At 51.8% G+C, this 23,769-nt stretch overlaps 1 protein-coding gene across 1 annotated transcript in view; it reads right to left on the reverse strand.

Annotated features, from left to right (window-relative positions):
* HUNK (hormonally up-regulated Neu-associated kinase) overlaps positions 1–23,769 on the reverse strand; it is a 110,558-nt gene that overhangs the window by 32,619 nt on the left and 54,170 nt on the right. The window contains exons 3-5 of the mRNA XM_062175437.1: positions 17,827–17,882; positions 11,601–11,736; positions 1,449–1,576 (exon numbers count right to left, since the gene is read on the reverse strand). Of these exons, the coding sequence (XP_062031421.1) occupies positions 1,449–1,576; positions 11,601–11,736; positions 17,827–17,882 (320 nt within the window). The remainder of the gene's footprint in view (positions 1–1,448; positions 1,577–11,600; positions 11,737–17,826; positions 17,883–23,769) is intronic.

Consider the following 23,769-nt stretch of genomic DNA (forward strand, 5'->3'; position numbering starts at 1 on the left):
TGCTCGCCCGCTGATAGGTAAACTTGACAAGGATCAAGACAGTCTGGTGTGTGCTTTGTCATCCGGGCACCCAGAACATCCTCACACATAATGGGTGCATGACACGCAGTCATGGAGAAAGTGAATAAAAATGAGGCGAGCGAACGGACACATGCGAGGTCTCCTGGCACCGTGCAACCCTAGGACCGCGACAAAAGCTCCACGGCCCCAGCCTAGCAATCCATTGAGCACTTCCTAGCTGCGCGAGCTACGGCCCTCAGAGCAGAAATCCTGCACCTGTCCGCCCGAGGACAGACAGCACGCTCTGCCTCACAGAGGCGCGAGGGTGCGCCGAATCCAGCATTTCCAACACAAGCATGCATTTCTGGGAGCTCACTTGGCAAAGGCAACAATCCCGGATCTGCTGCACAGATGCCTCAGAAACTGAAGAGTAAAGTGTGTGACAGTCGTAAAGAAAACGTCCTATACCAAGCCAGTATCGGAAACTGAAGTTCAGTAATTTTCCCCACACAAGCTTTATCTTGGTGAGGCGGAGCTTATTCTAAAGAGCCAATTAAATGACCGGCTAAGCCGAGCTGAGGCCAGGAGCCTGAAGTGAGTTGCAAACCAAACCAAAGATCAAACTGTACTAATTTACTGGCTGTGAAACAAACCAGCATTCAGACTGTGAAGTTCCAGCGGAGTTTTCCAAACACGGCTGACAGTTCAGTCTAATGAAGCCGCGGGACCGCTGTCGTATTCAGAACCTTTAGAACAGCTCAAACACTCAAGCGACAAAACCAATCACAGGCCTGACTTGAAAGCAACTCGCATTTCTTCCCAGAAGACACAACCCCTTTCCGAGTAGGGCGAGTCTCCAAAAAGCCACGCCTACCACGATCTTTCAGGTGGAGAACAGGAGGAGGAGGCTGGGGTTCAAGATGACAATGCAACAGGGATGGATGCAGGGTGGAGTGGGGGTGGGGGAGGGATGAAGGCAGCGGCTGCTGTGAGAGGAGGGACCCAACCACCTCTTGAGACCTGGCTCCAAAGCCACGAAGACACCTGAAGTCCTGGGAGAGGCAGGACTCCACGGCCGCAGAGCCAGCGCAGTAGCTACTACCCCCACCCACGGCCTCAGCGGTCAGCCAGAGTCCAAAGACGTTAAACAGAGAATTCCAGAAATAAGTAATTCATAGGTATAAGTAACTCTTACCAGGTACGCTGTTCTGCTTCATTAGGTTGTGGCTATGGATCGCTCCTTATTTATACTGTATCAGAGTAATGTATGTATAGGAGAGAACACCGTACAGGTATGTACAGGGCCCCTCACGCTGTGGGGTTGCAGGCATCAGTGGAAGACCTTGGGCCATGTCCTACCATGCATGCAAGGGGACTGCTGTGTCACTGCACCAGTCGGGACAGACGTCCTGAGACCCCGGGTCCAGAGAGAGCAGCAGGTGCATTACCTGTGGAGAGCTGGGTGGGGAGGGGGTTCATCTCTTTGTCCACCATCTTCTGGTACAAAGCTCTCAGGCTGAAAGGCTCCACGGTGAAGGGCAGGGTCCCAGTCAACATGGCGTACATGTTCACACCTCTGAAAGGAGAGACCAGCGTGTGAGACCAGGGCTCCACGGTGGGGAGGACAGGCGAGGAGCATGGGCACTGAGCAGCATGGCTGCACTGTCACCTTCATGCCGACCTCAACAGGCCCTTACCCTCTTCCCAGAACCCTGAGCTGGGGTAAGACCGCCTGGGAAACCGGGGCCCTCCCTTCGCACTCAGTGCTACACAAGCTGAGCACCCCGAATCTGCAGACCACGGATCTAGAACTTTCTGAGCACCAGTCTGACATTATCAGTGCAAAATTCCACCCCAGCCCATAAGATGGGTTTTAATCAAAACACAGGCACACTAAGAATATTGAAGAAGAAATTCGGACCAAAGGACAGGAAGAATGCCCGGGAGACGTAACAGGAGTCTCGCCATCATGAGGTTTTCCAGGTCCAGCACACGAGCTGGGTTCTGGGAGACACCAGGCCGAAAGACACGGGGCCTGCCCCACAAGGGGCACCAGTCCCAGCCTGGCGAGGTGCCCGTTGACCCCTCAGCCCCGTGAAGCGAAGCTCTCTGGTGCTTTGCCTGTAACCAGAGAGATTGCTTGCGGTGGTCTCTTAGCCTCAGTTTTCATGTCATTGTTGACTGTGCGACTCTGCCACGGGCCCTGGCCCCACCTCTCCTCTGGGTGGGCTTCCCTGCTTCTACCCAGAGCCAGCGTAGAGAACAGCAGCATCTTCCTGCAGGGTTTTGATTCTGCTGATGTGCAAACCAAACACCATCTTGAAGAGAGTTCCCGATCAGGATGCAATGGCCGCCTACCCAGAGGCTGCAAATGTTGAAAAGCACTGGGGGGTTGTGTTTTAAACACAGGCAGCAGGATTCCCAGTCAAAACAAATCAGACCCCCGAGGCCCGATCCCACGAACGTCAGCATTCTAGATCCTGACAGGTGCCAGAGCTCATCTCACATTTCAGGCCCATGCTGAGACCTGGTTCTGGCTCAGAGCTTACAGAGGATGGAGGCAGGGAGACGGACACGTAGACGTCCACTCCACAAATAGTCGCTGGATGCCGCTCTGCCTCGGCCAAGGCTACAGACGCCGGTAATGGGGGCACCAGCGGTGGTGGATCCATCTTGGATCCAGTGTAGGGAGAAACAGGCACACATAAAATAAACACAATCCCTACCAGTGGGAGGAGTGGGCAGAGGTGGGGCTGGGCTGCTTTTGATCACAGGAGAGGTTTAATTAACAGACAAGGAACCTACAATGGAGCCCTGTGTGTGTGTGTGTGTGTGTGTGTGAACTACTCTACCTTTGGCTGGCCGTAGGCAGGGATGGAGGGAGAAAATGCATAAACCAAGAAATGAAGACAGGAATGAACAAGGCAAATACAGAGCCACTTAGAGCACTTCCAGAACACAGTCCTCAGGGAATAGATGCATGGGAGGTGACTGACAGCCTGATGGCCAGACGTGGGGAGTGGTCATCTCACACAAGCCAATGAGGGGGCCCGGAAGCAGGAGCAGGAGACGGTGACGGTAAAGCCAGCACACCCAGCACACCTGCTATGAAAGGTCAGGAAGGAAGCCATGGCCAGCAATGGAAGGAGAAGAGCAAGCAGGCATTTAGACATCTATTTGGAGGGGACATGCCAAGCGGCAGATCTGGAGAGCTGGTCCAGTGGCAGGGAGAGTAACGGGATTGAGGGAGCTGGGCAAGACTGCGGGGGGTGGGAGGAAGGAAAAACGGGGATGGTGATGCCTCTGAGAACCTACTGTGCTGGGATGTACTTCAGATGGGTTTCGGCTCCAATTCAACATCCTTGCTTTGGGAGACTCTTGGAGACTGGTAAGAGGGGAAGCTCAGAAACCCCCCAGCCCCCAACATCATAGACGTTCTGCACACACATAGGCCTTGGACACATGGCTTTAATGGCTGGAAGCCTGTCATGAAGACACTGGAGACCACTGGATGGTCCCCAACCTCCCAAAGCCGCCCGTTCCACCCTGGGCAACTAGCAAGGGCTTCCCGACACCAGGCCAATGCCCACATCTTCCGCCCACTGGCTGCAGGACAAGGCCAGCTGCTCTCCAGGGGCCAGCCTTTTACCTATGTGAAAACTGGAACCAGAACCTCCCCACCCCAGGACCTCTGTACGTCATCGTGACATGGTCTGGAGTCCCCGCCGGCTCTCTGCCCCAAAGAGATACCAACTGGTACATGTAATCAATGAGACTTAAAGTGTTCATACTATATAACAAAGACCCAATATCTCAACAGAACTGGAGGGAGTTGAGCTAAAAGGGAAAATAAAACACGATACAGGATTTGGTCCCGGCTCCCTTCTGTGTGCCTCTGTCATGCTCAAGAGCACAGTCCTTTTTACCGTTATCATTTTTTTCCTGCACATAATTGCCGAGTGATGCTCAACCCATGCTGTGTTTCTCAGGCTGTGGTACATGGACACCTGCCCGGGAAGTCAGTTCTGACTTTCTTCTTCATAACACACAAAGCCGTGGACAGACAGTAACCGGGGCACACACTCAACTCCAGTGCCTGCTTTTGCATTTGAGTTGATCAACGCACACCTTGTAGCAAAAGTCATCGCTTTTATTGTCACAGAGTAAGGAGAAAGGACCAGAGGCAGACTCAACTTGTTAAAGATGCTTCTGTGCTTACAAAGCTATTCAGAAAGTTTGTGGGAAACTGGAATCAAAAGATAAGTTATTCTCATGCAAAAGCAAATCAAAATCCATGGAGAGCTTTTTCCTAAGACTCATTTTCTATTAATTTTTAAGAACTCAATATATATGGATTTTGAGCTTTTTTCTTCTTCTTCTTCTTTTTTTTTTTTTTGCATTTTCCATGAACTTTTTGAAGTTTCCTTGTGAATGTGTAGAGAACAAAGTTTCCTGATGGAGGCTGGCATCCCATATAAGCGTTGGCTGCTCCACTTCCAATCCATCTCCCTGCTGGTGCGCCTGGGACAACAGCAGAGGGATGGCCCGAGTAGTTGGGCCCCTGTGCCCATGTAGGAGCCCTGGAAGAAGCTTCTGGCTCCTAGCTTCAGATAGGTACAGCTCCGGCCTTTGTGGCCATTTGAGGAGTGAACCAGCAGATGGAAGACCTCTCTCTGACTCTCCTTCTCTCTCTCTAGAACTCTGCCTTTCAAATCAATGAGTCAATCTTTAAAAAAGAAAAAAGTTTCCTGATGACTGGAATGTGGCAGCGGTTTCCAAAATGCAGTCCTTGGTCCAGCAGCGTTAACACTGGGTAGCTTGTCAGAAATGCACATTCCCAGGCCCCACTCCAGACTGAGTCAGAAACAAAGCCCTCCAGAGCGCTGGGTCATCACAACACAGACCTTGGCTGCCCCAAGATCCTGTGCCCAGCAGAGAGAATGATACTCATCCGGGTACAGCGATTCTGTTCCCCAGCACATGAGCCACTGCCATCTGACGAACGTCACTGACTTGAATATTTTCGGGTGCTTTTAGGTCTCAATCATATTTAACTTGTAAATCTGTTCTGGCTTCTTCAGTGATACGAGGCTGTAGATAAAAGGTTAATCCTGGGTTTGTGCACATGGCAGTCACACTTCGATAAAAATAAGATGTCCACACGCGGGATGAGCAAGAACGCTCTTCCTTTTACAGAGGTGGGGTGGGGAACGTATGCAAAATCATTTGGCCTGGCCCTGCCCAGGCCACCACAGGTGGGACTCGAAATTCAAAAAGCCCACAGCAGGCTGAGTTTTGAGTTGGTCATTTTGTATGGCCCACGAATGATGACATGTAAATGCACAAATGGCCTTGCAGAAAATCCATTCCCCACCCCATGCTTTAAAAGCCTGGTATACAACACTCACGTTTGAAGACTTCTGCTCTGTGACCTTTATATCTTTTGACCTCTAGGGGACACGTGGGTTTCCTATCACAGGTGGGGTACCTCAACCAGTGCAGAATCCAGAGGAGGGGCACGTGATGGCAACGGCAGGGAAACCCAGTTGAAGAAGTCTGGCGAATGCATGGGGCAAGGGCCCAACTCTAACCCTTGGTGAAGGTTTCCTTCTTCTTGGAGACAGAGACACTCAACTGCCTGCCTCCCCATCACCCACTGGCTTCGAAAGACGTCAAAACTCTCCCCAAACCACTGCATGTTATGTTAGTCTTTGTGTCCCTTTGATACGTGGATAGCACCGTAGGTTAGGGGACAGGTGCCTGACTTAAAGATGGCACCAGGGAGCTCTGGGATCCAGCTGGGATCCAGCCAGTGGCTTCTGCAGACATTCTGATGACGCAGCTGAGTCCAGAATTCCACTGTTCTCAGAGAAGGTTTATCATCAACAAAAGACAGTCACAGCTGCTTAAAGAGAACCTCACTCTGTCTCATCCCAGGGTCCCTCCCCTGTAACACTGTGGACAATTACAGTTCCCGCATCTCAGGTTGCAAGAGGCACAAGAGAACCGAGCCATAGAAAGACCTCAAAGGTGCACCTGGCATAAATTAAGTGTTGGACAACTGTGATCTCGTGTTGCACCAAGAATGTTTTTTAAAAAAAGAACAACAGGAAAAAAAGCTACAATTACATTTGCTCCTCGGTGTCAAATAATAACGGAAACCTCCGTGAATAGTCATACGTCCTAGGAGATCGTAAAAGGGAAACCGGATGCAGCTTCTTAAACCCCGTCGCCTAGAGATTTCATGCATGTTTAATGTCTGGATAAAGAGGAATCTACTCCCTCTGACACTTCAGAAGTATGTGAGCATGCCACGGGGAAGATGTGGAATGCAGGCTAAAACCCCGGTAATCCCAGAGAATCACGGGGCGTTTGCAAACACGCTCACAATGTCCTGATGGACGTTTCGAAATACAGCCCCAGGCTTTCGGCTCTCTGCGGCCGACGTGGGACCCCCAGGAGTCAAACACAGATGTAAAGGGAGAGGAGGAGAGAGTGACCAGAGACTGGGAAGGGGCAGGGGACAACAAGCCAACATGGCTAGAATTTTTCGGAGCAGAGAGGAATAAGAGCGATCTCTGCTGAGTGGAAGAGCGTGCAGAGGTGGCGGGGCGGAATGGAAGAATCGGATGTCAAAATATAAACAGCGGCACAGAAGGGCAGCTGGAAGCAGAGCAAGAGGCCCTGAGGAGCAGAGATGTGGCATCTTTGGAATTGAGAGTCTGCAGCCAAGGGGTGGTCCCGACACCTAATCTGATTCCCTGGAGGGAATGCCGGGGTGCTGCCCGCCGTGGCGGAGGGGGAAGACAGCGTCATGGCTCCCTGCGGAAATCGCTGGTGACTTCAGCAACACGCAGGGGCCACACGGTGCCTCTGGGTGATTCTTCTAGAGAGGACTTGCCTTGGGGACCTTCACAGTAACTCTCCACCTGACAGTGGTACCAAGCCATCCGTCAGCATCAGCTCTCTGCAGTGCAAGGTCCCATATGAGGTCCTGAAAGAGCAGGCACAGATCCGCACATCTGGGGAGCTCTGGACTTCGACGCTGCTCCGCTCGACGGTCCGTGTCACCAAGAAGTTGTTCCTTGTGCGTGGCAAGACTTTGCTTCCTTTTCCTTTCTCCTTATCATCGTTTACTTTCAATGTACATGCTAGCTACAGAGAAACAAGCCTTGGATTTTATCAACGAGAAAACTCAGAAGCTAAAGGAAGCTTCTTTCTTAGAAGTGAAACCCCCGGGGCTGGTGCTACGGCACAGCAGGCTAAGCCTTGGCCTGCGGCACCAGCATCCCATCACGTCCCAGCTGCTCCACTTCCAATCCAGCTCTCTGCTGTGGCCTGGGAAAGCAGAGGCAGACAGCCCAAGTGCTTGGGCTCCTGCACCCATGTGGGCGACCCAGAAGCTCCTGGCTCCTGATTGGCTCAGCGCTGGTCTTTGCAGCCAATTAGGGAATGAACCAGCAGCTGCAAGACCTCTCTCTGTCTCTCCCTCTCTGCCCGGAGCTCTACCTCTCAAATAAATAAATAAAATAAAATTGAAAAAATAACTGAAACCCCCCAAATGCCTCAAAAGGAGCAGAGTTTCCTGTTCCCACCTCCTTCTCCTGCCACCCTCGTTTGGAGGGTGTGTGGGGTGCAGAGAAAACACCCTCCTGGTTCACTTGCTCCTTGCCGGAAGCTGCTGAGATCTGGGGGTACTGACATCGCATTGTCTCACTCAGCTTCTCACGCGGAGACATCAGGGCTGACTGTGCCTCTCAGGCAGCTCACCAACCCAAAGGGCACCGGGGATACAGATTCCACCCCCAGCTCCAAGTGAACACAGATTCCTTGAGCAGGGAAGGTGGCCTGGGTGTGTGGTGTGTGACTCCCCACAAGGCACCAGGTCTTCACACGAGGGCCTCGCCCACCCCAGGGACTCCATGAGAACATCGAAAACAGTGCCGGCGTCTCCATCTTTTGGAACCGGCTCTCTCCATTTCCGCTTTCGGGAACTCACAGAAGTTCTCGGGTGAGCATCTGATGACGCTGCAAGTAAAGTTCATTTTTCTTCTTTTCGACTTCAGTAGTAATTTCCACGACAGTGTTCGTTAACGAGCATACATGTCACTCGGAGGAAAAGTTAACTGGCAGTGACAAAGATCTGACGCAGCAGGATGGATTCTTTGGGTTTTGTGTCTGAAATCGCAAAACTCACGGGCAAATACCTAGCTCTCAGCTGTCTGGAGTAAAAGGAAGGAGTGAATGATGTTAAGGCTGTTTTTGCAGTCCCGCAGAAAATGACCAGTAAAAATAATGGGAAACTCTCCCAGAAAGAGGGCACCTTTCTCATTCATGTTGCCCATTCCTGCTTTCCCGGGGGAGAGCTTGGAGGCTCTGTTTGTAGGGGAAGGGCTTTCTCTCCCAGGGTCTCCTGGAATGACCAGTGGGTTCTTCCTAAGTCAACCTCAGAAGTCTTGGAGAAACAACGTCCCTGCCCCACCCACCCACCCACCCACCCAGGGCGGGGGAGCTGGCCTTTGTAAGTTTCACAGTAACAGAAAGGAGAGTTTGTAACAACAGGATCTAACCCAGTGAGAGAACTGGCTCTGTTTGCACTCTATGCAGGCTTGTTAAAGGAAATTCTCTTTGGGTTTTTCCATTTCTAATTCTGGCAACAGAATCCTGGGCACCAAACAGCAACCCGACCTCTATCGCACACACACTACCCCAAAGCAGCGGGAAATTAATAGCCCTTATACAAGGCTCTGAAGTGTTATGTTTTCTCCAAAATGAACAGCCTACCAGGACCCGGGCCTTTGCGTGTACTCTTCCCAGAGTCCCGCGCTGGCCTACCCCAGGCAGCAGGTCCGGCTCTCCCCCGGTTGCCTTCCTGGTTTGCTCCTCTGCTTCACCTGACGCTCTGTTTGTTTGCAGGTGAGACCCGTAGGCACAGAGGTGTATCAGTCTGTTCGGGCTGCCATAACCAGATACCACAGACTGGGCTCAAACCACAGACATGTATGCCCTTGTAGCTCTGGATGACAGCCCAAGTTCAGGGTCATGGCTGGGTTCTGCTGAGAACTCTCCTCCTGGCTTACAGACGGCTACACCTGCTTGCTGTGCCCTCACATGGCACAGAGAAGAGAGACACACACACAAGCTCTGTGGCATCCCCAAGGACATCTAATTCTCATCAGGCCCACCCTCAGTCTCCTCTGGAAACCACAGAACAGCCACTCAGTTTAAGTGGCTGTGACTTCCCATTTTCAGCTTTATGATGGCCTGGGAGCAATCCATAAGCTGATATGCTCTAGGCTCCTCCCACGAGGCTGGGCAGTGGTGGCGGCCATGCCCCATGTCAGCCCCACAATGGGGAGGGCACAGAACCAACACCCTGCCGTGCGCCGTGCTGCGGAGCTGTGACGCTCAGTGGGACAGGAGTATCAAATGCACTCTCAACTTACAATGCTTTCAGCCCCACTGGAAACCAAGCAGCAGCTATAATTCCCTCGCAAGGGCCCCATCTCCAAGTATCACTGGGGCTAGGGTTTTGATATATTCAAGGGGCATGGGAGACACATTTCGCTCCCTAACAGTAGACAAGTGCATTGGATTATTTAAAAACACAAGGACACAAATTCCTAGCCACTCACCCCATCAAGAGATGAGTCTCTCTCTCTCTCTCTCTCTCTGCCCTCTGCACTCAGGGTGTCGCCACACAACTGGCTCAGCCCACTGAGCCCTCATCGAACATGACTTCCAGGAACCTGGAACAGCCGGGTACACTAAGGCTTGCCCTCTCTTCCACCACCACGGGAATGAATATTTTGTTTTTCCTTCGTTCCTCCTTCCCAGTAGCACCAGAGCTGGGCTGCAGGGAAGAGAAAGACCGAGGGCTTCCATGGGAGTGACTTTAATTCACCAGGACTAAGAGCGGGGCCCCATTAGCGCTCTTCAGAGTGCCTTCAGCCATCCATCACCTTCTTGGGGAAAAATTCAACCAAGTGGAGGTTAGCAGAGAAAGGCCCAGCTACCCCTGGAGCCAGGGGCATCCTGGCCTGGGGCCACCCCCATCCCTCCACGTCCCTCCCAATGCCACCTGTCTCCACCACAAGGGTAGAGTCACTGGTTCTGGTTAATGGGTAGGAACAGAGTAGGGGGCAACAGGCCAAGGGGGTTAGGGAGACCCTTCCATGGGGAGTAGGTCCCTCTGTTTGAATCCTGGGACCCAGAGCTGAGCCAGGGAGCCTTGGTGCTCACTAACTTTTAGTGAATTATTTTCCCAAGTCAAGAGACATGGCAGGAGAGGCAAGAACAAAGGCCCAGGCTGCAAAATGACGGCTCTGCAGCCGGCCCCCCAAACCACGTCCCCCCACATCTCTCCAGACAGGAGAGGTGATCCGCTCCCCGTGGCACAGCCAGCCAGCTGGAGGGGACGCACACCGTGCTGATGACAAGCAGTGCGGTCACACTCGTCCCGGGCCTCCACCTGGGCACCCTCTACTGCTCTGACGACTCATGTGTCACTCTGGACTTGGGAGGTCTGGAAAGAGCCCCCATCCCCAGGCTGAGCTACGACAACTAGGCACAACACAGTACTATCTAGTCCCCTCAAGAGCAGGACTCGAGGGTGGACGGCCGCTGCTCTCCCCCTGGGGGCTGTGTCACCTGTCTCCCGTGCCGCCATGGTCACAGGACACCCTGGCAGGATCTCCCATGCCTCCCATGCCTCCTTTCTTTGTCCCCTGCACAAATTCTCCCTTTCACAGCGTCCCGCATAGCATACACGAGCTCCCTAGCTGTTCCAGAAGTGTCCTTTCCCACTGGGGGACAGACAAGGAGTCCATTTACAAACAGGGGAATGACAGGCGGTAGCAGGTGCCAAAGGGGAAGTTAAAGGGGTGAGGAGGGCAGGGGACCCCCAGCAGGGGACATAGAGGGGGTCTCTGCAGTGGCTCCCTGGATGAAAATAGGAATGTGGGCGAGAGCAGCCATTTGGAGAGCTGGGAACCAGCATTCCAGGCCAGGGAAGCAGCCAGCGCCATGCACAGAGGTGGGAAAGACGGAGGAAGGGAGGCCAGTGTGGGTGAGGACTCACGGGCCAGCGGCAGGTAGAAGGCAGAAGGCAAAAGGCAGGGCATGGGCAGAAGGCAGTGGGCGGGTGGCAGGGCCGTGTGCAGAAGCCAAGGCTGTGTGCAGAAGGCAGGGCAGTGGGTGGGTGGCAGGGCTGTGTGCAGAAGCCAAGGCCATGTGCAGAAGGCAGAAGACCAGGAGAACCAAGTCCCACAAGCAGCACGGCCAAGCCCCCAGAAGCAGTTTTATGAGGCTGGCAGCTGGCGAGAGAAAGGTCCTCAGGACTGGGGCGGGCAAAGGGGGCACCCAGGAGCCCAGAATGGGAGCTCTAGGAGCACAGGCCGTTGCCTTCTCGCCCCCACACCTCAGCGCATTTGGGTGAGGGCCCAACAGTCTGGGTAGGACAGGGAGGGGCGGCCAGCTCCTGGGAAGCCCCGCGCCCACCCTCTCACACATCCTCAGCAAACACTGGCAGGCTCTTTGGTAGGGAGGCCCAGTGGGCAGGGAGGGAGGCCACGCTCCCGTCTGTGGGCCCAGTAACTCACATGGACCAGACGTCGATTTTGGGGCCATACTTCTTCCTGGCGAGGAGCTCGGGTGCGGCGTAGGCAGGGCTGCCACACTGCGTGCTGAACGGGTCGGAGTAACCCAGGATCCCTGCACAGTTGCTCAAACCAAAGTCTGCAAAGAGGGGAAAACAAAGGCGGCCCGGAATTAGGAATCTGTACAATGAGGAGGAAGGAGAAAAACCAAAACCAAAACCAAGAAACAAAAAGAGGCAGCAAGAAGAGAAAGCATTCTCTGAGGCTAACCCAGAGCTGCAAACCGTGACCCCTGGCTCTGAGGCTCTGAGGTTCGGCTCAAGGTTTGAGGGCGTCAGGCGGGTGGGGGCTGCAGCATTGCATAGCTGGTGGGGGGCGGGGACCAGCTAGAGCGCACAGCAATGCATCCCCATCAAATCAATGTCATCCCGGAAAAAGGACAGACACAGGGAAGAGAGAACAACAAGAGGGGCTGGGGGTGCAGGGCGCCGGCCTCCAAGTGGGGAAAAGCTGGAGGAGACTGGTTTTCTCCGGATGGTCAACCCCTCAGGGACATGTGCCCCAGCCATTTGCAGGGGGGGTGTGTTCACTCCAAGGAAGTCTTCAAAAAGTTCCTCCAGGGCCCTCCAGGGCATTGCTTTGTTCCTGGGGAGAGGAAAGCAAGCCCAGGGCACCTACACCACTGACACCACCGGGGGCTGGTGGGCCTTTTGTGCCTGTTTACTTTTGATCCTAAAGATACTGCAGCTGACAGGTAATTAGAGAGCTGCTGGTGCTGTGCCCTCATCTGATGTCTGTCTGCCATCAGAGCTGATCTCATCACAACCGAGATCACGCAGCAGCTCTCCTTTGAACTGGGCTGTAAACACCCAGCTCCCCCCTCACCCCACCCCCCACCCCTCCACCCACCCCCCCACCCCCCAGGACAGAACACAGGGCTTGGGAGAGACCGGCTCCAGGTCCTGAGCCAACCCTCGCCCTTGCTCCCGCAGCAGGATGACGTATAGTTTCATGACTGCATTCTCTCCTCGGCTCTAACGTGTCTCCACCTGCACTATGAAAGCTCGGGAGGCAGAAACCCAGGCTGGGAGTCCTCCCGGGGACTGGCAACACTATGCTTCAGGACGGCACAGCCACGGAGTTCCCTAAGCTAAGGAATGAACAGCTGTTCTAGAGAGAAGCCCATCCGAGCAGAACTCAGAAAGTGCCCCCAAGCCTCTGAGGTTCTCGCAAATTCTCCCATGGGGAAGAATCCAAACCCACCTCATGGCCGGCAAAAGAGCCAAGCAGAATGCTGCTGCACGCTCCCCTGGGTTTCGGTGACTTCCTTCTCTCATTTCACCCCTGTCCTGTCCCCTACGTGGTTCCCTTCCTCTGCCCACCCCGTCCCCACCCATGGCCCAATCAACACCAGCAGACACCTCGCATCCTGCTCAAGAAAGCCCATTGGATCCCGCTGATGGAGAGATGGAGAACCCCAGGGCCCCTGCTCAGAGCCCACCCTGAGTATCACTGAAGCCGGAAGAGAGGAGAAAGAGATGCTGTTGGGAGAAAAACTGCATCGTGCTTCACCTTGGAGGCTTGTTCCACCACTTGTGGTTTGAAAAAACCCTCAGGAATTTTAATGAGCCAACAAATGCGTAAGTGCACCCTATTTTTCTAGGGAAAAATGGCAAGACAGCACCATACAATAAAGATGATGGTCTGTTGGGGGCACTATTTTAGAAACTTCACAGAGCCACTATTGTGGCATAATGGGTAAAGCCACTGCCTGCAGTGGGTTCGAGTCCCGGCTGCTCCACTTCTGATCCAGCTCCCCGCTAATGGCCTGGGAAAAGCAGCAGAAGATGTCCCATGTGCCTGGGCCCCTGCTACCCACATGGAGACTCAGAAGAAGCTCCTGGCTTCTGGCTCATTGGCTCTTGGCTTCCGTCTGGCCAAGCCCTGGCATGGCAGCCATCTGGGGAAGTGAACCAGCAGATGGTTCTCTCTCTCTCTCAAAAAAATAAATAAATCTTTAATAAATAACAGCAAAGGGGCATCCCTTGAGCTCACTTCCGGGGTCACCCAGAGGGCTTGGCAGAGCAGAGGGCAGAGAGAGGCAGAGCGGAGGCCAGACCCCCCTCCACTGTCCTAGGCAAGTTGGAGAATTTGGGTCCGGCCTTATCTTAAGCACAGTTTCAAGATGATAAATTAGCAAAAGATGTGGGGAGTGGAAGAGATAGGATCTGCATTTTAACCGACTTATGTTGATCTAGCCAAGAGGGTTTCATTTCAGATACAGAGCAGTAACCACAGCATGCATGGTTCATATTCGAAGTTGTAATTACTAAAAGTTTACACATATGCCTGTAATTAGGATTGTGAAATGAGAGAGAAGCCTACCTCCTGGTAGCGCCACACAGCTCTGCCTCAATTAGATCTCGGTGAATGCTTCAGCCAGTTTTCTGAGAAGAGGAATCTCAGAGAATAAAAAAAAAAAAAAAAAAAAAAAAGTCCCAGGAAGCGCGCCTTTGGAACATGTGCAACGCTGTTCTGGGTTGCGGGTCCTTGGCCTTAGCTTCAGGCACTCTGACCAAGCAACAGGCTGTTTCTGAAGGGCGGGGGAGGGGGGCTCCTGATGGAATCAAATCTTACCCTGGTAATTGCAGTTCATTTGAAACGTGGCTTAAGTGGACTTATTTAACCAAAAATCTTTCAAAGAAAGAGAAACTACTAAGGGGAAATGATAATAGCTATGATCACCTCTGAAAAATGACGGGTGGCTCCTTGGAGGTTCAAAGGGCTCTACGTTAGAGCAGGAAGGCAGCGGAGACTTTGATCCGAAACCACCCAAGCCCAAGGCAAGAAAACCCACAAGGCACCGGGTGTTTCTCCCTCAAAAAATGAGGATACGCAGGCTGGGCTAAACAGAACGCGATACCAGCGGCTCCTGGGAGGGACACCGTCTCCTGCTCCTGGGCGGGACAACGTCTCCTGCAATTTCAGGTCGTGAGCAAGGGCTGCTGAAAGCGCTTAACAACCACCGGTGTCTACTTGCCAGCAAGTTTGGATTCCTGGTTTCTCTCTTGTCGTTATTTTTTCAATTTTTGTTTACTTAGAGAGTCCCCCATGCACTGGTTCACTCCCAGCAACAGCTGGAGCTGGACTTCCAAAGCTGGGAGTCGGGAACAAAACTCAGGTCTCTCCTACGGCAGGGATGCAACCACTTGAGCCATCCCCTGCTGCCTCCCAGGGTGCACAGCAGCTGGAAGTCGGCACCAGGAGTACAGCCACGACTCTATCCCAGGCATTCCGATATGGGATGTCAACAGCTGTGTCAGACGCCTCCCTGAAATCCTGGCTTCATCCCAGGGACCTGCAGTGCCTGCTTTGAGCTGAGGAACAAAATGATTGCTGACATCCGAAAAGCAGCCGTCACACTCGCCGAGGGGGCACCGTGGGCGCTGGGGGAGGCGACTTTTTCAGCTTACACAGGTCTCCTCTAAGGGGCTTCCATTAACCCAGCTGTGAGCTACTTTCTCTAAGTGCAGCCAGTGTTCACGAGGACTGGTTCCTCCAGAATCTTCTGAGGAAGTTTCTCCTTCATAAAAAGATTATTTGTGGTGCACAGCAGGTTAAGCCACCTGCAAGGCCAGCATCCCATAGGGGCACCGGTTCAAGTCCCGGCTGCTCCACCTGCAATCCAGCTCCCTGCTAACACACCTGGGAAAGCAGGAGAGGCTGACCCAAATCTTTGGGCCCCTGCACCCATGTGGGAGACCTGGATGGAGTTCCAGGCTCAGGGCTTCAGCCTGACCTAATCCCTGCCATTGCAGCCATTTAGGAAGTGAACCAGTGGAGGATGGAAGATTCTCTCTCTTTCTCTCCCTCCCTCCCTCCCCCACCCCTTCTCAACATGTAACGGCCTTTCAAATAAATAAAATATAAAGGTATTTGCTTTTCGACACCCTGATTCCACAGGATAGCTTTATAAATGGTCATCTGGTGGCTTCACTTGGGAAGACAGCGCAAGCACAGAGGCCAAAGAAAGTGAGGCCGGCAATGCAAAAGCAAACTTCTGGGCGATGGTCCCTGGGGTGTGCGCACTGCCTGTGCTCCACGCACCTGCCTCCCTCCGCACGATGCCCGGTGGAAGAGAATTATTTTACTTTTTACTAGAATGTAAATCTGACCTTCAAAGGCTGTCCCCTGAGAATCTCCACCTCTGCTGCTGTAAGGACAACTCCATCACTGTCACCTCCACGTTTTCCAAAGACAAATCACAAGGAACTGGCCCTCCCTTCCTGACCCCCCAGGACACGCCTCTGTTTAAGGCCACAGCTCCCATAAAAGAGCTGCAGGCATTTCAACACTGCCTTGCTCTACTGCCAGGACAAGTAAAAACTAAGCATAAAATAATTTAACAGAAAGTAAGTCTGGGGACCAGTGCTGTGGTGTAGTGGGTTAAGCCTCTGCCTGCAGCGCCAGCATCTTACATGGGCCCTGGTTCTTGTCCTGGCTGCTCCTGTTCCAATCAAGCTCTCTGCTAATGGCTGGGAGAGCAGCGGAAGATTGCCCAAGTGCTTGGGCTCCTGCACCCACATGGGGGTCCTGAAAGAAGCTCCTGGCTCCTGGCTTTGGATCAGCCTAGCTCCAGCCATTGAGGCTATCTGGGGAGGGAACAAGCAAATGGAAGACCTCTCTGTTTTTCTCTCTGTGTGTCTGTAGCTCTCCCTCTAAAAAAAAAGAAAAGTCTGAATTATCTTGGAATCTTCTAATATTCCTTAAAACGTTTTTGGCAGGGTGAGGGGGCAGGTTGCTTTCCTCTTAACTGTTACTTTTCCAATAATGGATGATCCATCCACACCTCTCAGTGGTCCTCAATCAAGCAGCCATGAGGGCTGGAGTCCCAGCAGGCTCCTGCCTGGTACTGGGCCAGGAGGCAACTGCCATTCCAGGCTCTCTAACAAGTCACTGCGGTGACCTACTGTGGAATCCGGAGATGAATTCACGGCTTGCCAGACAAAAGCTTCTTCTTGGGCACAGAAGTTGAGTTCACCAAGGAACCTTCTCTCTTCCTCTGCTAGGAAGTTCTTTCACACCACAGAGGTAGAAGACATTACTTGCATTTGATGTGGGAAAAGAAAGAAAGAGAGGAAGAAAAGATGGTGCTACTATCTAGGGTAAACACAATGCCCTGAGCTGCTGCCAAGACCGGCCACACAGGCAAAAAGAAAACAACTCAAATGTTTCTAGACGATGAGTCACAGAGCGCAGTGGCTCCTGGACCCTGAACAGTGACTGTCCCTGAACAGTTCCTTCCCCGTGCAGCAGACATCTAGCTGTTCTTCTGTGGGTTTGGATCATGGTCACGGCCGGCTCTCCTTATCCTTGGGTTGTGCATCTGTGGGTTCAACCAACCAAGGATCAAAATAGCCTCTTCCCCCCACCCACCCCCCTAAAAAAATATTGTCTGCCCTGAGCATACACAGAGCTTCTCTTCCCAGTCATTATCCTTTAACAACACAGCACAAAAACTATTTACCCAGCATTTACCCAGCACGAGGTGTTGGAAGCCATCGAGAGATGACTTAAAGTGTACAGGAAGATGTGCGTACGTTACCTACAATGATACTACCCCATTTAACCTGGGCGTCCACTGATTTTGGTCTCCAAGGGAAATCCTGGACCCAATTCCCATCGATATTGAGGGATGACTGTTTTAAAAGGAAGGTAAGCTTAATCCCCCAACTCCCCCTAATGTCCCTGTATTCAAAGAGAAGCAGACTAAGCTATGGTGAAGCTGTAGACAGCATTTCCAACCCAAACTATTTTCCACCTATTTTTAATAAGTTTTTTGCTTTTCTCTGTCTCTCTATGACTCTGCCTGTCAAAAAAAAAATAAGTTTTTTGCTTAATCCAAATAAAGAGTTCAACTCCCTCTGAATTTACAGAGTAGCTGTGATGTGAGCAATCCAAAGAAACATGTTTATTTAGGGCTGTGAAATTCATTTCATGGTCACATTACAATATCATTATCTTCTTAATTACGTTTAACATATTTAAATTAAATTACTACTACTAGTAAAATTAATTTTCATTTTCCAAACAACGATTCACCATTGGAAATAAAAGCATGTGACCTGGAATTGGTACCTGGGGATTACAAACACACCACGGATAATTTTCACAGTTGAGAGTTGACAACACAAAACATTTATAATTTTGCTTAAAAAAAAAGTCATACCAATCAGCTTGATGTTATTGTCTTCATCTAGCAGCAAATTTTCTATCTTCAAGTCTCTGAAAAAAACAAAATCACACAACACTTCAGACAGGCATGTGCAACGGCGGAAAGACCTCCTGTTTCTGAAAGGGCAATGAACTCTTAGAATCACTGCACAGAGACGCACTCAACACTATTTACAAGCCAGGATCCGATGCTTTGCTGTAGGCTACAGATGCTAACGATGTCAGAGAGGGCAGGGAGCACAGAGCACAGACAGGATCCTGAAAAGTTTCTAGAAGTGGAACCTAAACTGGAGCCTCCACAGGACCCAGGGTCAGCGGGGAGAGGAACAGGCCAATCAACAGAGGGATTGCCTGAGCACCCAGGGAAACGCCGGTGGGCCCTGGTTGGTGACACAGTGGACAGCAGCAGCCAGAGGAAGGAATACATTTGGGGAAGCAGTTTTTAAAAAGAAGGAAACAATGGGAAGCTGACTTAATTCATCAGCCCTACAAGCTGTCACAGCAAACTGGCAGGTGATAAAATGTTGATCTATTTAGCAAGCAGATATTATCGAGGGCCAAATAATGGGCTCCAGAGGGGCCAGCATCCTGGTCCCTAGGGTGACACCTGAGAACACGTGAACTTCACAAGGCCAAAGGAAATTAAGTTCCAGGGGGAATGAAGATTGACAGATAACGGGTGAAGCCATCTGCTGCTTGAAGTGACAGGAAGCGATGGGCGGGAGAAATGCACTTGGGGTCATGCAGGGTGTGAGGTACCTGGAGTAGCCTGTAGCCCACCAGGAGCTGCTTAAGGACAGAGAACAGGACTGGTTTCCCTACCCCTGCACCCCCAGTACCTTTGCACACACATTCCAGGTACTCAGTAAATACCAATGAATCTATCACCAAAGAGATCATTTTGGATATCAGAAGCAAAAGCATGTATTTGGGAAAAGTCTACACGAGGGAAAAAGCATCAAGTGTGGCCATGAAAGCCATGTAGGCCGATGATTCTAAGAATAAGCTCTGGCATTTTAAGTGGCAGGCTGTCAGCTTGACTATTAACTACCAAAGAACATTCTTCTTCCCTGGGCTGGCGTTGTGGTGCAGTGGGTGAAGCTGCTACCTGTGACACCGGCATCCTCTATGGGTGCCAGTCCGAGTCCCGGCTGCTCCACTTCTGATCCAACGCCATGGTAATGCATCTAGGAAAGCAGCGGAGGATGGCCCAAGTGCTTGGGACCCTCCACCCACACGGGAGACCCCAATGAAGCTCCTGGCTCCTGGTTTTGACCTGGCCCTGCCCCCGCTGTTGTAGCCATTTGGGAAGTGAACCAGTGGATGGAAGATCTCTCGCTTCCCTTCCACATACATGTTCTCTCCCATTGTTTGGAAACACAGCATTTCTGGTCGCTTCATCTTCTTCCTCTTATCTCTATTGTAAGGAACTGAATAGTGTCATCGTGATGGAACAAAGATGGTGACAGACTCACTTCATCAGTGCCCAGAAACAAAAGGGGACAGTAGCTAGCGCCCGTCTGTGGTCCGGAAGGCAGCAGGGAGAGCCACTCACAGCTCCGTCCCAGTACTGCCAGCTCCTCCCACCTCACAAGAGCATCGAAAATCCAGCTTCAATCTCAATAATGCTGGCCACAAACCTACATCGAAAAATGGTAACTGCACGACAAGGGGCGACCCTGTGGGCAAGGCATGGCGTGGGGACCACCAGGCTTCAGCCTCACGACAGGCAGAAGTGGAAACCCTGCAAGGTCCCGAGAGTGCCCGGGGACAGGGGACAGGGTGGCAGGGAGGCGGGATGGAGGACGGCAGGCTGGCGGGGATGCCGCCGGCCTTCACAGCAGACTGGGAAGCAACATCCAGAGAGACAGCAGGGAAGGCAGCCAGGCTGCTGTGCACAAACGGCCAAGGGCAGGTGTTCAAGACGGGAAGACGGATTGAGGAGTCAGATTTGGAAAGAAAAGCCAAAGGACTCAGAAGAGGGAGGCTGGGGGGAGGGGAGCTCAGGGCTGGACAGGTGGAGAAGGAAGAGCTGTGGCAGACTTGCAGGCTGGTCTGCAGATACTCCCACAGTCCAGATACGGCCGCGACCAGGGAGGACTGCATACTCACGGTCTCGGGCCCCGCACACCCGCGTCTGCCTTCCAAAGTTCGAGGAAAACGAGAGCCAAGTGCAAGTAAATGCATTTTGCATAATGTGCATTTTCTGTGAAATTTTTAAGACTACACATCTTTTCTTAACATTTATTTATTTACTTACTTAATTATTTATTTATTATTTATTTGACAGAGCTAGAGAGAAAGAGTGAGATCTTCCATCCTCTGGTTCACTCCCCAAATCCTGGCACCAGTCATGGCTGGGCCAGGCTGAAGCCAGGAGCCAGGAACGCCATCAGGGTCTCCCAAGTGGTTGGCAGGGGCCCATGCACTTGGGCCATCTTCCACTGCTTTCCCAGGCACATTAACAGGAAGCTGGATGGGAAATGGAGCAACCAGGACTGGAACCAGGGCTTATACAGGATGCTGGCATTGCAGGCGATGAGGGTTTAACCCACCGCGCCACAATAGCAGAACCTCTGTGAGCTGTCTGAAGACCCCTCAAATGTCCAAATACAGGATGACCCCTGATAGAACGTGATCTCCCATTTTTCAACCGGGAAGACTTTGCCTCTCAGAAAACAGCTTTAGGAAAACACAAAGATTTACTTTTCAGGAATGCACTGGAATTATTCAGTGACACCTTAGACTACCTGTGAAACTGCGTATTTAAGCCCCCTTGGTATTGAAAACCCCACACTACAATGTTACCTATAATTGTAGGTACACTGTATACAATTATAGGTACCTTGTTGCAACCCTCACATTTCTCTACAGAACCGGGAGGCTCTGAGCCACCAGGTGACGTGTGCAACAGGCTGTGGCCTTCTCAGCTCACTGGATGCTGGAGACAAAGCACGTTTTGAATCTGTGTATGATGCCCTTGCTGGGACTCTCATTTCAAACCACAGGCACCCCCTTTAAAATCTCTACAAATTAACCACTCAGCAAACTGTTTCCAGAAGGGTCTCTCAACTGTGACTCGTGAGAGACACGCCACCAAATGTCTTTACCCCCTTCCTCCCAGACCCTGGGTGACTTGCGGGACACCCAAAGACATCTATGGGTCAAGTCAAGGCTAACGTATCTTCTCCAACGATGGCTCTCTTGTTCAAGGCTGAATAACTGAAACTGTGCCCCTATGACTGGGAGATTTCCAAGGACTCCCGAAGGCACTTCCTCTCTTTCGAAAGCAGCAAACACATCGCTTACTCAAGCAAATACTGTAATTCCAAAACACAGGCGCACACAAAATAGTGAGCCAGCCAGACCCCAAACCATGGTTCTGAGGAAAGCGATTAGAAAGATAGCAACACCGGCACACCAGGTTCTAGTCCCGGTCGGGACGCCAGATTCTGTCCCGGTTGCCCCTCTTCCAGTCCGGCTCTCTGCTGTGGCCCGGGAGTGCAGTGGAGGATGGCCCAAGTCCTTGGGTCCTGCACCTGCATGGGAGACCAGGAGAAGCACCTGGCTCCTGGCTTCGGATCAGCACAATGCACCGGCCACAGCACGCCGGGCCATTGGAGGGTGAACCAATGGCAAAAAGGAAGACCTTTCTCTCTGTCTGTCTCTCTCTCTCTCACTATCCACTCTGTCAAAAAAAAAGAAAGAAAGAAAGAAAGAAAGAAAGAAAGAAAGAAAGAAAGAAAGAAAGAAAGAAAGAAAGAAAGAAAGAAAGAAAGAAAGACAGCAGCAATATTCCAATCTAAAGGAAGGCCGTCATTTGTTTCAAACAAAATTAAGCCTCTTTGCAGAGGTGGGGGCAGGGGCGGGGTTTGAAGACAAAAGGTGCAACAGAACAAATGCTTCTGATGAGGAGGTCAGTCTAGCAGGGCAAGGCATAGAAAGCACTGCCCAGAGCACTCCACCTAGCTGGCCATGGGGCCACAGGCGCCCAGAAAACAGCCATCTGGTCAACCAGAAGGACCATTAAAACAATCATCAGAACCAGGGGAGGAGATGGAAAGACAGGAGGATTAGGCAAAAGAAGAAAAACAAAATCAGTGCTAGGTCACCAGCTTCCCACCCACTGTGTCCCCCCAGCAGAATGAAAATGAAGGACTCAGGATATTCACCCCTTTGCTTCCCTTGCGTCCAAGTTTCTGAGAGATCTCAGAAAAACTCCTCTCACAGCGGGAGGCTCCCTAACAGGAAGTTCATGGGAAGCTGAACTGCTAGGTCCTGCCCAGGACAGCCTAGGGCCCAGCCAACCCCGGGGAGGGGGGACATCAGTGTCTCCCAGCTTTTCTATATTTCCACGTTCCTGCTGTGTCTTTTTTAGAAAAAGATTTATTCATCTGAAAGGCAGAATTACAGAGAGAGAAGCAGAGATACATAGAGAGATCGCTCATCTGCTGGTTCACTCCCCAGATGGCCGCAACAGCCAGGGCTGGGCAAGGCTGAAGCCAGGAGCCAGAGCTTCATCTGGTCTCCCATGTGGGAGGCAGGGGCCCAAACACCTGGTTCACCATCTTCTGCTGCTTTTCCCAGACCATGAGCAGGAAGCTGGACTGGAAATGGAGCAGCCAAGTCTCCAACTGGCACCCACAAGGGATGCCCAAGTTGTGGGTAGAGAGCTACCCACTAAGCCACAGTGCCGGCCCCCTGCTGTGCCTTTTGAAACTTGAAACTGAGCCCAAAAGAAGCACACTGGGGGAGGGGGGACACTTTCCTTTGGATTCTTGCAAGAAAAAAAAAAAGACACCAAAATCTCAGTTTTTTTAATCAAAAGCTTTCATCATTTTCTTTCCTTTTGTTTTTCTCCTTTGGACTCAACAGGCAGAGAGACAGGTGAAGAGAGATCTCTCATCTGCTGGTTCCTCCCCAAATGCCTCTAACTGCTCAGGTTGGTCTAGGCTGAAGCCAGGAGTCAGGAACTTAATCCAGGTCTTCCATCTGGGTGGCAGAGACCCAACTCCTTGAGCAGCTTCCCAGGGTCTGCATGAGCAGGTGCAGCCCCCGGAAACTATGGAGACAGACTTGAATTCAGGCACCCTGATGTGTTTGTAGGCACCCCGATGTGCTTTGTAGGCACCCCAAGCAGTGTCTTAACTACTGTGCTAAATGCCTGTCCTGAAAATCCTATTTTTAAAAACAGCTTTTATCTAGGTGTTTACCCAAATGAGCAGAACATTTATGGACACGAGTGCCTACAGCAGCTTTATTCATACTTTGCCCAAACTGGAAGCGCCCAAGATGTCTTTCAGCAGGTGCACGGATAAACAAACTGTGCACCTCCGGATACGGAATATTCAAAGAGGAGAAATGAGATATTGAGTGATGAAAAGACATGCAGGAACCTCAATGCAAGCTTTGAACTGGAAGAAGCTAGTCCGAGAAGGCTGCACACTGTCTAGTTCCTACCAGAGGATGCTCAGGAAAAGGAGGAAGTATGGAGACAGTAAAAAAGAGGAGTGGTTGCCAGAGGCAGGGGTGCAGGGAGGAAGGGTGAAGAGGTGGAGCAGAGAGGTTTTATAGGATGGTAAAAGTATTCCTTACGACATTGTACTAGTAGATATATGACATCCTATAACAAGAGTGAACCCTAACATGAACAACAAATCTTAGTGAATAATAAGACTTCTATGGAACTAGCAGGTCAGGCTGCCATCTGCAATGCTGGCATCCCATATGGGCAGTGGTTTGAGTCCCAGTTGCCCCACTTCTGATCCACCTCCCTGCTAATGTGCTTGGGAAAGCAGTGGAGGATGGCCCAAGCGCTCGGACCCTTGCACCCACTTAAGAGACCCAGATGAGGCTCTGGCTTCTGGCTTTGGCCTGGCTCAGCCCTGGCCATTTTGGCCATTTGAGGAGTGGACCAGTAGATAAAAGCTCGCTCTCC

This window comes from Lepus europaeus, chromosome 2, assembly GCF_033115175.1.
Source record: "Lepus europaeus isolate LE1 chromosome 2, mLepTim1.pri, whole genome shotgun sequence".
NCBI lineage: Eukaryota > Metazoa > Chordata > Mammalia > Lagomorpha > Leporidae > Lepus > Lepus europaeus.